This window comes from Dunckerocampus dactyliophorus, chromosome 16 (genome assembly GCF_027744805.1).
Source record: "Dunckerocampus dactyliophorus isolate RoL2022-P2 chromosome 16, RoL_Ddac_1.1, whole genome shotgun sequence".
Taxonomy (NCBI): Eukaryota; Metazoa; Chordata; class Actinopteri; order Syngnathiformes; family Syngnathidae; genus Dunckerocampus; species Dunckerocampus dactyliophorus.
This window is the reverse complement of record NC_072834.1, coordinates 2,872,501-2,887,744: the sequence shown is the minus strand read 5'-3', so window position 1 is coordinate 2,887,744 and position 15,244 is coordinate 2,872,501. Positions and strand designations below refer to the sequence as shown.

At 40.8% G+C, this 15,244-nt stretch overlaps 1 protein-coding gene across 4 annotated transcripts in view; it reads right to left on the bottom strand.

Moving 5' to 3' along the window:
• The window catches only part of uvrag (UV radiation resistance associated gene), a 76,140-nt gene that overhangs the window by 31,847 nt on the left and 29,049 nt on the right, over positions 1 to 15,244 (bottom strand). For all 4 annotated transcript variants that reach the window (XM_054755838.1, XM_054755840.1, XM_054755839.1 and 1 more), the window contains 3 exons: positions 11,612 to 11,699; positions 10,574 to 10,634; positions 5,368 to 5,533 (listed from right to left, as the gene is read on the bottom strand). In XM_054755838.1, the coding sequence (XP_054611813.1) occupies positions 5,368 to 5,533; positions 10,574 to 10,634; positions 11,612 to 11,699 (315 nt within the window). The remainder of the gene's footprint in view (positions 1 to 5,367; positions 5,534 to 10,573; positions 10,635 to 11,611; positions 11,700 to 15,244) is intronic.

The window sequence follows — 15,244 nt, the reverse complement described above, 5'->3', positions numbered from 1 at the left end:
ATATCTGAAAAATGATTACACTAAGCATCTGTCAGCGAATGCTATTTTAATGACTGCTGCTGGACCCAAGACCCCAGTATCCCGCTGTCACCATCTTGGTCGTTGGCGTTGAAAGTGTCTCCTGAGTGATGTGGTGGCTGCTCCATCTGTCATACAGTGTTTCATCGCAGTCCTTAAGAATATCCAGGGGTCTGCTGACCCCAGCTCCTAAACCAGTGCTCCCATTTTGCCTCTGCTGGGGCTTTTGTTTCCCTCCATATTGCACAAAAATAGACATGTGCAAGGATATCTATCATCTTTGAGAACACAACGTTCAACTTCAATCCAAGATGCGTTATTTACATTTTTCAACATCACTGTTAGTGTCAGTATTTTTGTCCATCGTTTTTACCTTTCGGTTGTAGTTTTGTGTTTTATTGGCTGCTGTACAGCACTTTGGGCAGTTAACTGTTGGAAATAAATTTGACCTTGACCTTCAAATTCAGCTGGCAAGACAGAGTCGAGAGCTGACCTGGGGAAGCAGCTCGCATTCCCAGAAGCTGCTGCCACAGCAATGCTAAAGCCAGGTATGGTGCTGATCTCATTCGCCTCCAAGCAGCTAGTTCATCCCCTGGAAGGACCATATCAAAAAAGCCAATGAGGGAAAGTATGCCGAGCTGGTGGGAAAGTCTCGGTGCAATGGGTGGCGAGGAAGATGCAAGTCCCTCAAGGTTGGCTACCTAGGGTTTGGAGGCCAGTCCCTCTGCAGGCCCTACAACATGTTTGGAATCACAGGAGTCAGGAGGCAAAGGGCCATCACGGAAGCCACTGAGGCAACAGAAGTCCGCTCAAGGTGTGCTGTGGACCAGGAGAGGCGAGCACTGGGTCGGGTAGCGCTACCTTGACACAACCCCGTCTGAGTTGCCTACATGGTCCGAACACTTAACAACCTCAGTAACATCACAAGGTGTATGTTACTCAATTACTGACGTCCCTGTGTTGGAGTTGCACATGGAGAAAGGCGCTAACTGTTTCAAACCCTGAAGCATATCTATAGTAGATATCATATTTATATGCACCACCACCGCATTGATGGTCTGGGCCCGGTTGGTTGTTCAAAACCTGCTTATTTAGTTTCCCTAACCACTGGTTACATTCTTAACCCGCCGTTGGCTAAGCGACCGTTAAATATGCGTTGTTCAAAACATGGTTAGTTAAGTCGTTAGTTAACGGCGCCGTCAAAGTTAACCGTGTGGTTGACGTCACTCGTCAGCGCCAATATATCCCACAATTCCTCATTTTGTCGACTTCCAGTTTAGCGAAAAAATTGATAGCGAAACGATTTAACAAATTTAAAAAAGGAATTAAAGAAAAATATATTATGAATTAAAGTAAGCAATATTTAACATAGTTTCTAGCTTTACAGCAAAATGAACCTCGGGCCCTACGCCGCACACCGGAACTACTTAACCAGCCTTCAAAGTAAGAGCTTAAAAATGTTCCAAATTCTATTCTATAACAAATGAAGCTAAACGTTTTACAAATTAAAACAAGCAAGCAATTTATGAACAACACAAATAAAAATGTTTTTGGTTACAAATATTTTTGCTCAGGACAAGCTGTTATAGTTTGGAAAAATACTGTATGTCGGCTCGCCTAACGAGTGTTAGGGTTCAACATAATATTGGTGCCAAGATGCTAATACTTACAATAGCGATTCATGTAGAAATGGCACATGAGCAATATTTATCAAATGTATGTTTTATCTGTTATTGTTACACAAATTTACAGAACACAGCTTTCAATACACTGCAAAAGCAAGACTATGTCCACCATCAGACACACTATACTTACGATTCCTCTGGAAAGCTTTAAAAACAATGTAACTATCGACTCAAATTGAACGTTCATAAAAATACAATCTTGCGATGCCGACAAAGCCTCAAATAGCTCTATGTGCAATTATTCCATCAAGATAGAATTTGCAAGCTTAACACGGTTTAATAAAATAGTTTCCTTTAAAATCTAGGCAGTTAAAAGCTTATTTGCGTGTGCTGAAAAGCTGCATAACCCATAACCCTTGGTGCTCTCTCAATGAGCTTCATGAGGTAGTCACCCGAAATGGTTTTCACTTCACAGGTGTTCCTTGTCAGGGTTACTTAGTGGAATTTCCTGTCTTATCAAGGGGGTTGGGACCATCAGTTGTGTTGGGTGTGTCCAAACTCTTGGCCTGTACTGTACTCTCCACATTTGCGGAATCAATGAATGAATCGATATGCCTAACTGGGAAGTTTGACCTGTGCTGTGGCCACACAACACGTTTGCCTGCCAAGAGCAACTTTATGTAGGATAATGTAGTTTGAATGTGGCTTCCCTTTCTTCTATTGTGCACATGGTGCCCGTTAAGAGAGATGAAACTGTTGAAACCCGTGAACAACAACCGTTTTTCTTTTGAGGTCAAGTGTTCTTCTCATGGACCTCCCAGCCCCGTTATTCATTCACATTATCTGCCATCCTCAAGTGTGATTTTGTTTTATCAAATGCAGTGATGTGTACATTCTCACACATTTTGACTTGAGTCGGAGATAACTATTAATGGATTTAATACAGTCACCTTGATACTTGGGGCTAAATCCAAGTGAGGTAGTGCTAGCTATTTAATGATTGGGCCTGTTCTCAATCAAACACTGGACATCTGGATCACATCTCCCCAAATCTCCCCCCAAGCCTGAGCTGGGCTCTGTCTACACAAGAAGAAAAAATGTGGGCGCAACATGCCGATTGTGTCCACTGCCTTCAGAAGATCATTCCACATCTTATTTCCATACAATAGAGGAGCACTTGAAAACGGTGGCCTGCTCCAAAGTACTGAAGAACAATAGAGCTGGATTCAGAACATGTTCTTGCACGAAGGCAGCATCATTCTCGGGGAAAGAAAAGAACAATGTACAGTACGGAATATTCAGCATTTCAAAAATTGAACATACTATATATTAGGGTGGAGTAAAAAAAAAAATTTACATTAACTTTCAACATTTTACTTAAGGACCCCTCCTCTGCCCGTTACCCGTCCCCAGCCGGGTGAGTTAGCTCCACTGCCCTGGTTCTACCCGCGGACAGCCGACAACACAGACGAGCCTTGAGGGCTGTCATTCATCAATTTCAATTTCCTTTTAACTTGTCTTTTTTACCTGCATGAATGTATTGTGCATGTATTGTACTTGATGGATTATTCATTTTTAGTTGATTAATTTCAATAAAGAAAGTCAACTTTCCTTTGGGGACCTCCCACGAAGTATGGAAAAAAGTTTACCAACAATGATGACAACTTAAAAAAAAAAAAAAAAAAAAAAAAAGAGTTATTTATTTAAAACAAGAGCTCACGGTCCTGAACATGGTGTGTGGACGGCCCAGAGAGTCGCAATGTCAATTCCAAGAAAGAAAATCATAATGCACATTTTTTCCAGAATTGTGCACCCGTACTTATACATCTATATTTTGTTGCCCAATTATACTCTGAATATAACGGTGAATTCAAGCTAGGAGAAATGACCGTTTAACAAGGACCCTCAGTGCAAGGCTGACTGCTAATCCTGCCATGGTTTGAGAACCTAATCACATACCACCTCACTTATCACAATTGGCTGCCTCTTTCCGACACTTTAATCACCCGTTTTGTGTTTTTTTTAAAACATCGTTAGAACTGGCTAGGTGCTTTGTGTCTACCCACACGTCATTTTGCAGTGTGAGCACGTCCCGCTTGGGCCTCTGGGGTCATAAACATGTATAGTGAGCGTTCCTGAAGCGTTTGGTCGCACTCAGGGACACCAATGTGGGCCACTGGTGGATTGTTGTGTCTGTCAACCACACAGCCTAAAAGTTTATTTTTTGATGTTGCATCCTGATGTAAATATCCTTCACGGCGGGGAAAGGCATACAGTGCAGCAAGGCCTCCTGCCACACGGGAGTGTAAAGCAACTCCAAGTGATTCTCTCCAGGTGTTGTCGTGACCTAATCGCACACAGCGATGGTCACTCAATCACAGGCTCTGATAATGTCTCACTTTTTCCTCACACTCCCTCCCTCTTTTTATGGATGATAAATGTGAATATAGATGTGCCAGTGTTTATCTACAAGCAGTCCCTTCTTTGATTGACAGCACAAAAGACAAAACATATTTCTTAATGTAATATTGTGAGTAACAATATATGCTGGAATAAAAACTATGGGCGTACGGCACCTCTCAACGTCAGCTGGGATAGACTCCAGCTCAACCTTAGTTTCATTAAAAACTGAGGACAAACACTAAAGAAAATGAATAGATGCAAAACCTATTTCATGGTATGCAACTATATGTAATGTGAAAATCTGATTGAATGTTTTCATGTACATTATTACTCATAGCCTTTTTTTTTTTTTTTTTTTTTAAATGACATCTTCACTGATTTTGGATCAACAGTTGCAATGAAAGTGTTGTCACACATCAATTTGTTACGGTTCCTGTACCACGCTCCACTTTAGTGGCCCATCTTCACAAAGGAAGCTAACAAGCAAAACAGTCAACCAGCATTACCGTTTCTCACCGAGTTGACTCGCCAGACAACATTGCCTCTAGCACTTCAATGGATAATTGCTTGTCACTCTCCGACGCAGAACTTTGAAAGGCTCATGGCTGCATCAGAAGACACGGCATGGTGACTACACAAAAGCATGAACCAGCCGGAGACACAGCAGAAGGATAAAAGAGCCGTGGGTTGCAGACGCCTGCTCTACTGGCAAATAACACAAAATGACCACCGCGGTCGGTTGAGTGCAGAAATGCTTCGTAAATAAAGTGCAATTTAATGTTGCCAGTCGTATCAATAAACACAAATAGCTCACTTCTCCCAAAGTACCTCTGAGAGTGATGACAGTTGGGGACCCCTGATCGAGTCACACAAAATACATTTGCAGATTTTTCCAGTCTTACTTACATGCGTCCGCTGGAATCACTGCATTATTAAATAATTAGGTTTGCTTGGTCTTTGGACCAAAACATCTGGAAAGCTTGTTTCATTCTCACATTTCATGAAATATCCTCTGTACACGGTACAGCATTTGCTTGTGCGAAATGAACAAAAATGCATTTTTGTGACACAGCGACATTATGGTGCATTATGGTGTATTTGCCAGACCCAGAGTGAAACCACAAAACTGTTACAGACGACAGATTAGCAGTGTGGAAAATCGGTTTAAAATTGCAACTCGCTGACAAGAAACAGGTACCAATATGACCTTTGACCCCATTCCTCAAGCATCACCGGTAAAATATCCTAAATGTGTTCTTGTTGTAAGAATGAATGGCCAAGCATGTGAATATTAAAGTGCTGAGCTCTTTGGGCGACTTACTCTCTCTCCTTCTCGGTGAGCCTGTCTGTGATGGTGTCCTTGATGGAGGAGCGTGAACCCTTGTGGATTACTGGATACCTAAGAGGGATCTGCAGGAAGCACGAGATCATCAAGACCAAGTGTGCCGTGTAACCCAGGGCGACTGCCACGCTCCCGTCGTCCTTGGCTGCAGGACACAGAAAAATGATCATCTGGTATCAGATGGCATTCAATTGAGATGTTGTGCTTCAAAAGACCCCAATGTTTTCATCAATATCAACAAAGCAAAGCCCAAATGTAAAATATATCCCCAATTGCAAAACTTTAATCACCCACATGTCTCCACATTACCATATCGAAAACTTCAAAGCAGACAATCCATGCTGTCAGATTTTTTTTGGAATGTATTTTTATTACATGGAATAGAAAAGAGATTAGATGAACCATGTCCACATCTGGTGAACAACAACAAACAAGTAGAGGAGGCAACTTGTGTAGAAATGGCATGTGAATGCTGAAGCTGAACTGAAATTCCGTACAGAAAATGTGTTGAATGCTGGAAAGGTTCGATTGGGTTAAGAAAGGTGGAAAAATTTAATTATTTAGATTTTTTGGGGTGGAAATGTGGAATTCCTGGAAAAGGGAGAATTTTCGCCATGTTAAAAATAGACAGCCGAAATGTTTTAGTGTTGGAATTGACTGAATCGGTTGAGACTCGTGAAAACGTGGAACTTGTTCATTCATTTTCCACAGGAGTTTTACTAACATCCACTTGATCCCAAGGAGAATGTTGTACAGCGCTCTACAGGGGGTAAGTCATTTGAAAGTGAGAGGTGTTCCAACACTTTATACCAAAAAGCATTGCCTGTGCGAAACATCCGTTTGCTCTCAGATCCACTCTTGATCAAAATTTTAAGACCTGTTGAAAAATTGCAGGAATTGACATGTTGCACTGCTGGGTTTTAAGGAGGTTCTAAGCAGTGACATGGGAGTGAGACAAAAAAATGTCTGAGTAAGCAATTTGTTGCAAACAAGTATTCAAGTGAAACAGGCTGTTCATCAGCTGATCGAAAGTTTAAGACCACAGCTGAAAAAAAAAACAGCAACACCCCATAAAATAGAAATAAAATGTTAAAAAAAGAAGTCAGTAATGAGTAGCTGCACCATTCTTGTTAGTCACCTCAAAAATGGGTTTGGGCATGCTTGATGCCAGTGTTTCCAGGAGGCTAGTGGGAATGTTGCTCCGGGTGCTTAAGATGGCTTCACGGAGGGCATTCACTGTCAGGATGACAGAATGGACTGATGTCCATTTTTGTAAACTTCCCTTGCCAGCCATCTCCCAATGTTCACAATTGGATTTAGATCAAGGATGGTCCAAAAGAGTGAGCTTATTCCTGTGGAAGAAGCCCTTTGTTAGGCAGCCATTGTGAACTGCAGCGTTGTCCTGTTGAAAAAGCCACACAGATGAGGGCCTTCATCATGAGAGATGTCCCCTGCAACATCTCCAAATAGCCAGTTGCCGTTTGATGCCCCTGCACAACCTGAAGCTCTACTGTTCCAATGAAAGAAACAGCAGATTATGATGGAGCCCCCCTCCACTGTACCGTGTGGAAAACATCTCAAGTGGGATCTCCTTGTCATGCCAGTAACGTTGGAAACCATCAGGACCTCCAAGGTTACATTTTTTCTCTTTAGAGAACATTTTCTTCCATCTTTCAATGTCCCATGTTTGGTGCTCTCGTGCAAATTCCAAATGGGCAATTTTGTAGCAGAGATGTTGTTTTTTTTTTTTCTTAAAACCCCTCTCTCTCAAATGCCGTCTGATGGTTGTTGGACTGTATGTCCCGTGTCTTGACGGACAGCCAATAGGATCCTCCGGCTCAGGGCAGGCGACATTTTTTTGGGTCTACCACTGGACTTTTTTGTTCCATACCCCTCAAGATCTTTGAAGTCTTACTGCCACCAACCTCAGCAACAATGGCGCACTGCAAGAAGCCTTGCTTATGCAGCTCAACAATCTGACCGCATTCAAAAAGAAAGCTTTTTTTGCCTTTGCCAACAAGAGATCATGACCTGACAGAAAATGGCATTTAATCCACATTTTTGCTTTTAAAGGCTGTGGTTTTAAACTTCTGATCCGCTGATGAATAGTCTATTTTACTTAAATACTTGTTTGCAATAAATTGCTATCTCAGTCTCATTTGTTCTTTTCTTTGTGCTTTTTGAAGCTCTACTTAGAACCTCAAGATCCAACAGTGCAAAATGTAAATTCTTGCAATTTTTCAACTGATCTTAAAATCAGCAGTGTATGTACTGAAGAAACCAAATTTTAATAGCGTGGAAAACTAGATGCTTTTGAAAGACACAGAACACAAACCACCGAAAAACCACCTCAAATCTGGAACAGACTTCCAGAAGATCTGCGACAATCCTCAACTTTGGTAACGTTCAAATCCAAGCTGAAAACACTTCTATTCAACTGTGAATTTCACAGCAAAGTATTTTATCTGCACTCTTCCATTTTTATTTTTTTTGTTTTATGGAATGATTTATGGAATTTTATGTAATGATATTGAAATGATTTGATGTTTTTATGGAATGGTTTTATGAAGTGATTTTACCCTTCCTTTCTGTAAAGCACTTTGAGTTCCCTTGTGTATGAATTCTGCTCTATAAATAAACTTGCCTTGCCTAACCGTTTCATAGTTTCTAACAGAGTTTACAAACACGTCTACAGATAGTCAATAATGCTTTAGAAGGCAGAGAACCAATCAACCTGAATTTACTGTGTTGATTGCTTGCTCGAAAACATCTGGAACAAGATCGGCAGTAGACCACAGCCCTCTAGCCAAGGCTGAACAATCCTGATTAGCGCCAAACGCAACAGTTACGCTGCATTCAGTAATCAAGAAAAATGTTGAAAAAATACTGCCGTGTTACAAAATCTACCTACCAAATGTACAACTGTTGGCTTGCCTCACTCATTGTCATGGAAATATTCAATAGTAGTAACAGCAGCACAGAGTAAACAGGGTAAATAGTTAATAGAAAGCTGTGGGGTCAGCTAGCGGACATGTAGCCATGAGCAACACATCAGGGTGCAACTGGAGACAGACTGGCCTTGTCAAGGTGAGTTGACAAAGAAAGCTTGTTTCAATGTTGGGGAATGATGCGGCTTCACGGAGAAGCACTTTGACGGCCAGCAGGATTAGGGCTCCCAACTGACCCTGACCCCTTGGCTCTAATGTGGAACATCCACCCCCGAAGGCCAGTATCAACTGACTCCAAGACACCATTCTAACAATTCTGGACTTGATCTGGCTCTCTTTGGGGCAGACCTCACACAAATAAAAGGCGGGGTCTGCAGTGAGGTAAAATGGAGTTCAGTGCATCTTCCTGCTGTCTTATTTACGCACGTTTTAAGAACTGTACAAGGCACATCAGATGGTTGGATGGACAATACTCAGCATCTTAAAATTAAATGGCAGCTCTTGATACATGTGACAACCTCTCCGCCAGAAGAATAAGGGACAAGTTTGCCAGCAAGGAATAGACCTTAATGCAGTCTGTCTGTGTCGTTAATAGTGCTACCTACCAACCATCTAGTACTTCAAACTTTTTATTTTTACTGGTTTAGTGCAAAACAGAGAAAGAATGATGCAGTCTGATTGAATAAAGCCAACAACACTCCAATATAAAGGAAATATGTAGTATTCTGGACGCTAGGCGTCAGTAATGTTACTACACTAATGAGACATGACATTACATTAGATTAGATTACCTTAACACTGCATGGAGTCTGGTAATGCATGTCTGACATGACAAAGTAAAAAAATAAATAAATAAAAAGTTCTCCCCCCATACAGTTGTGTTCTTGGCTTCTTACTTTGTCGTTCTTCCACACTCCATTTGAAACCCTTTCTTAAGTTTAGAATAAACAAACTGGAGGCTAATTAGCTCGGTAGCATACTAAGTTTAAAGCGGCAGCCATCTCGTGTCCCTGCAGTGATCCCGTAGCCTGCACAATGTGATGTAAACAAGAATAATAGGAGCGTCAAGGTGACTATAAGGGGTGTTATTTCACGTCTACAGGGCTCTAATAATGGTAAAAATCATATAAATAGGTTTTCCATGCTCTATGAAAATATTATATTAATATTGAATCCTACTTCATGGAAATTCACTTATCGCGGTCGGGTGTGGAACCAATTAACCATGATAAACGAGGGGCAGCTGTATTCATGTTTTGTTTATGTGAGTTGAATGCAAAATTTGTCTCTGTGCCATTGGGAGTAAATAAAAAAAAAATATATATATATATATATACACACACACACACACACACACACACACACACACACACACACACACACACACACACACACATATACATACATATATATTTTATGTTGTATTATAATGAAATACACAATTGGTCGATTGTGTGAAATTGTATGTTAAATAATCGTGTCTTGGAGCAATTGAGAAAATATTTTTCTGCAACCAGCAGAGGTGCTGCTGATTCAGACTCTTGCTATCTGTAGAACAAGCCTTTAGCTATGGAAAATTATATTATAAGTAGGGGTGATTGGGGGATTTATGTGCAAAAAGATTAAAACACCAAAATGAAACAAACTTTAGCAACTGTGTCAAATTCCACAGCTAATACAACAACATACAGACTAGGCGATGCAAGCACAGCGCCACTGACGGCCATGTGCTAGGAAAACGTCAATCCTGAATGGGGGGGTTGTTTGATTGTGTTTAGGCTATTCATTTGGGGAGAGGGCAGAATTATCGTCGAGCAAATGTTCAGGGGTTTTATAAACCCAGGTAGATTTCCCAAATTCCTTGCCTTTCCATGCACAATGTGTGTGCATGGTGGCTGAACAGCCTGTATAAATCGTAGCACAGATGGCGCTGAAGACATGTGCCAATGTGGGGGTTTTTTGTCACATGTCATGTGTTCAACATGAAACGCTTTTCAGACTTATGTATATGTTTAAAATGGTGAATTGTGCATGATGTGGAAGTGCCATCTCATGAGGTTGGCGTGTTTTTAAGTAATCCCTACTTTCATTTTTATGCCGCTCCTAAATCTCATCAACGTATGGGTCGCTGTATAAACCGCAAGGTTCAAAGCGTGAGAAAAAAGTAGCGGCTTATACACCGGAAATCACGGTACCAAATAAAACCACGAAAGACAAGCTGGTCGATCATAATTTACCTTGAAAGTCTTCAGAATTTGGCAGCTTCACTCCACAAATAACATAATCTGACTGATTTTCCTGTGGAGAAAAAAAACCAAAACATTAAGACAATGATCAGACATGGCAATATTTCACATATTAAGACACATACTGAAGACACAGGGGTTAGACTCGGCTCGTCACGTCGTATTATAGTACGTCCCCGTGAAAGCCTGGAAATAATGCATGTTCAAGGGACACTTTTTTAAAATATTATTTTTATTATTAAATTTGTATGTATGTATTATTATTATTATTAATGTATATTACATATGTTTTTTAACTAACTAAAATCCAAGACACTTCATATTTATTGTTAAATGTATTTGTTTTGTCAATTTTCTGTCTACAGAAAATTTGTACTGCTTGCAGTTAGAGTTTATTATTCTTTTCTTGTCAAACCTCATTTAAAATCTATTCTGCAATAGTTGTAAACTAGATTTCTGGCACCTCGAATTCTCCATTCAATGTACTTAAGGAAAATAAATAATGTAAGATAGTTACGTTTAATACATTATAGAGTTTAAAGAGTGAATAATTGCAATGACTTTAGATAATAATGTTAATACTGAAGAGGATATGCAACTCTATAGTTGATATATAAATGTGATATTTAAATTCATTCATTTTCTATGCCGCCTAACGTTCATTAGGGTCACGGGGGTACGCTGGAGCCTATCCCAGCTGACTTTGGGTGAGAGGCGGGGTAGGGGTGCACCCTGGACTGGGCACCCCCCAATCGCAGGGCACAGAGTATAAAGAAACAACCTTTCACACTCACATTCATACCTGTGGACAACTTGGAGTCGCCAGTTAACCTAAAATGCATGGTGTTGGAATGCAAAAGGAAGCCGGAGCACCCGTAGAAAACCAGTGCACGCACGGGGAGAACATGCAAACGCCACACAGAGATGTCCAACAGAGATTCAAACCCAGATCTTCCAGAAGTAAATCGCTTTCTACCAATGCCAATAATTCCTTGCACTTGCTGAATGAACCATTTGGTTTGCACTCACCACATCGATGGGGTAAATGTAGGAAAGCTCAGAGAGAAGCTGACGGCATCGGATGCTGAGCTGGGCGTTGGACTTGAGGAGCTGCTCTCTGAGGAGACACAGGAACCACGCAAGTGGTAGTGAAGTCGCTAAGTCTCCAGTCGAACTGTTTACCCGAAATTAGGCAGCGTATCACACAATAGGGTGCACAATTATTCACTGCATTGCTTTTTAAAATGAATACAGAGTAGGCAGTTCAAGGAAACTGGAAAGTTTTCTATCAGCTCATTTTTTTCCACTGCACCAAACAAAAGGTCATTCTATGATTAGCCCTCGACATGTCCTAAAAATACAATTTAACAAGTAAAATGAAAAAAAAACAGCAAAAATTGTTGAATATAAAAATTGAGAATATTAAGAAAGAAAATAAAGTTTAAATGTTAAAAGACAAAGACTAAAATGTCTTTTTTTTTAAAAAGGCATAGTTCCGAAGTTGTATGACACCCCCATCAGCGTTGTAGTATATCAACAGCGACTCACCCCCCACTTGGGCTCCGAAGTCCAGTTGTGGTCGGATTCCGGTGATGAAGAACGTAGTTCCGGGTAGTCGCTGGGGTTTCACAAGTAAGGAGTTTTGCTTCTCAAAACAATATGCATTCAAAAGAATAATACATTTGCATCACAAAAATGCCCACTCAAAGAAAATCAGACCTCACAAATCGCTGGGCGTTATATTTGTCTCCTGCCGTATCCCTGCACACTGTCGCCTCTCCATTCTTGTGTATGTTCCGCTGTGGAACACAGACATAAACAAGATGGCTGCGGCGCTCCGTAGTAGATGCGACCGTCTTCATCAACTACACAAGAATGAACAGGCGACGCAGGAGACAAATATAACTCAGAGAGATTTGTGAGGTCTGATTTTTTCGAGTAGGCATTTTTGTGATGCAAATGTATTACTCTTTCGAATGCATATTGTTTTGAGAAGCCAAACTCCTTACTTGTGAAACCCCAGCAACTACGTTCATCATCACCGAAATCCAGCCAGAACTGGATTTAGCAGACCAAGGGGAGGTGAGTCGCTGTTGGTGGACTACACTGCTGCTGGGGATGTCATACAACTTCATCTCAAAAAATCTGAATTATCCCTTTAATAAAAGACATTACAAGGAAAAATGCACAAGACAAAAGTTTAAATATTCGTGGAAATAATAAAATAGGAAAAACGAGCAAAAAAGTGTAATGTAAAGAGTTCATACTAACAATATGCTTTGCCACCGATGACATGTTTTTTCATTAAATATGAAAACCTCTTTGCATTTCTACATAGGTTTGACGTTTTGTAAATGTAAAAGTGGCCCCCGCATCCTTTTTTGTATGTGGCTCTGGGTGGACACAAGGTTGGACACCCCTGATTTAGATCATGTTGAAATTGTGTGTTTGTAACAGTACATGGGGCCAAAAAGGTTACCACGGTCTTAAACAGTGTATGTGTAATATTATATCATGTGTAATATGTGCCAAAAAGTAACAAGCTGAGGAAGTCTCCCTTTAAAGGAAAACTGCACTGTTTTTTGGAATTTTGCCCATCATCCACAATCCTTATGTGAAATATGAACACATATTTCTTTCCCTTTTCTGTGCGTTCTAACGAGAGAAAACCGGTTAATATAAGTCAGCTAACATTGCACGTCATGGGAGGCACCTATTTCGATTATCAAGCCCTCTAAAAAAAACTAACAACGTTTTATATCCATGCTGTGATCATGGATTAGTGTCTTGCCGTATTTTGATGGTTTAAAACATTACCGAAACCTCTTTCCTAGGCGCACTGATTTGAAGTAGCCCACAGGAGTTAACGCGGCTTCCGTCAACGAGAGCAGCATAGAAACAGCGACGACACTTACAATGTCAGCTCCCATTGGGATGGCCCTGTCTTCCAGCGCAAGACGTGCTCGAGCATCTTGTTGAGTCTTCGTAGCGATGTTGAGAGCCAGTAGTATCCACTCTTCAGTCTGTCCCGTTACGGTGGCTTGAGGCGTCGTGTTACTCCGCCAGATATAGTTTTTTGTGTTAGCTGCTACAATAACGGTATTGCTGTAGCTTGGTTAATATACTTGTCAGTTATGTAAATGGAACATTGTTGGCGTTTTTTCAAGGGTTTTTTTGTTAGGGCTTTAGCGTCAAAATAGGTACCTCCCATGACGTGCATTGTTAGCTGGCTCATACTAACATGATGGGCAAAATTCCAAAAAAGCACAGTTTTCCTTTAAATCCCTTTTACCAGAATTGATCTGCGCTTGTGTGTGGTTCTCTTATCACTCCCCTCTTCCCAATGAGCAGAGGCTTTGCAAAGGTGAAAGGAGAGACGGATTAGTGTGCAATGTTTGATCTTGTATCGCTCAAATATGTCCTCCTGGTTTTTCCCAAGATGCATGTTCTTCACAAATCATTGTCCTGCAACACTAAAGTACATTTCCCGGTACTAGAGTGCTTTTAAGGTTAGCTCCTTAAGGCCTGCAGTTTCTGTCATGAGGGAGCTTGCTCCAAATGTAATGTTTGGTATTGTGATGTGCAATTAAATTTTATGTTCCAAAGCAACCAAAAGTTTATATGCAAAGCTTTAGAACACCACAACCAGATATGCAATTGCTGTCAGAAGTTTACAAACACATTATCATGGACATGAATGTCATTCTTTTTGGGTGCTAAATGATTGATTTGAACCGTTGTTTTTCTAGGGTGGAATCATTGTACAACATGCTGTACATCACCCATGATTTCTAAAAACAAGAACTGCGTGCACAAGTTTATTTTATTTGAGATTTCACAAATGTCTTGTAGCTTGACAACGCCAAGCCCTATTAACTCCTCGCTAGTCGTGATCATGACTGACAGCAGCTGGTGGTGTTTCTTTGGCAGCACGCAATCATTTCTATGCCAGTACGCTGGATGGACCAATACTATCAAAATAAAAGCAGGAGAATCGTAGAGTTACACAAGTCGGGGAAAGTCTTTCGGAATTATTTCTAAACAAGTACAGATTCCAAGACCATCATTTCAAGTTCTTTGGATGTGTCAACACTTTTCCAAGGTCTGGAAGGAGATCCGTGCTGTCACTCTCAGATGAAAGTACCGTATTTTCCGGACTGTAAGACACACTTTTTTTCATGGTTTGGCTGGTACTGCGACTTATACTCTGGAGTGATATGTATATGGATTTTTTTTTCCACACTGACAGCCACGAGAGGGCGCTCTAGGCTTGTGTGCCAGCATCTGCTACTTCTATCACTCCTGTACCACTGAAAATGTACAACGTAAATATCAACCTATAAAGACAACTGAGAAAGACGGAACGCAAATGCCCCCAAAAAGAAAATCATATTCTGCAGATTACAAGTTGCAAGTAAACTAGTCATGTTATGAGACGTCATCTGTACTTCTGTGAAGAAGGTGTCGGACGTTTCGCTCCTCACAGAAGTACAGATGACGTCTCAAGAAGCCCTTCCTTCGTTGGACAACTCCTGTACAACTGAGAGCCTACACAGACGTAGTCATGTTATGTTGTTTAGGCTATAGTTATCTGACTAACTGTTAATATGTTATGTTAACAGACCACCTTGTCATGTTACGTTAACACACACCTATTTAGCC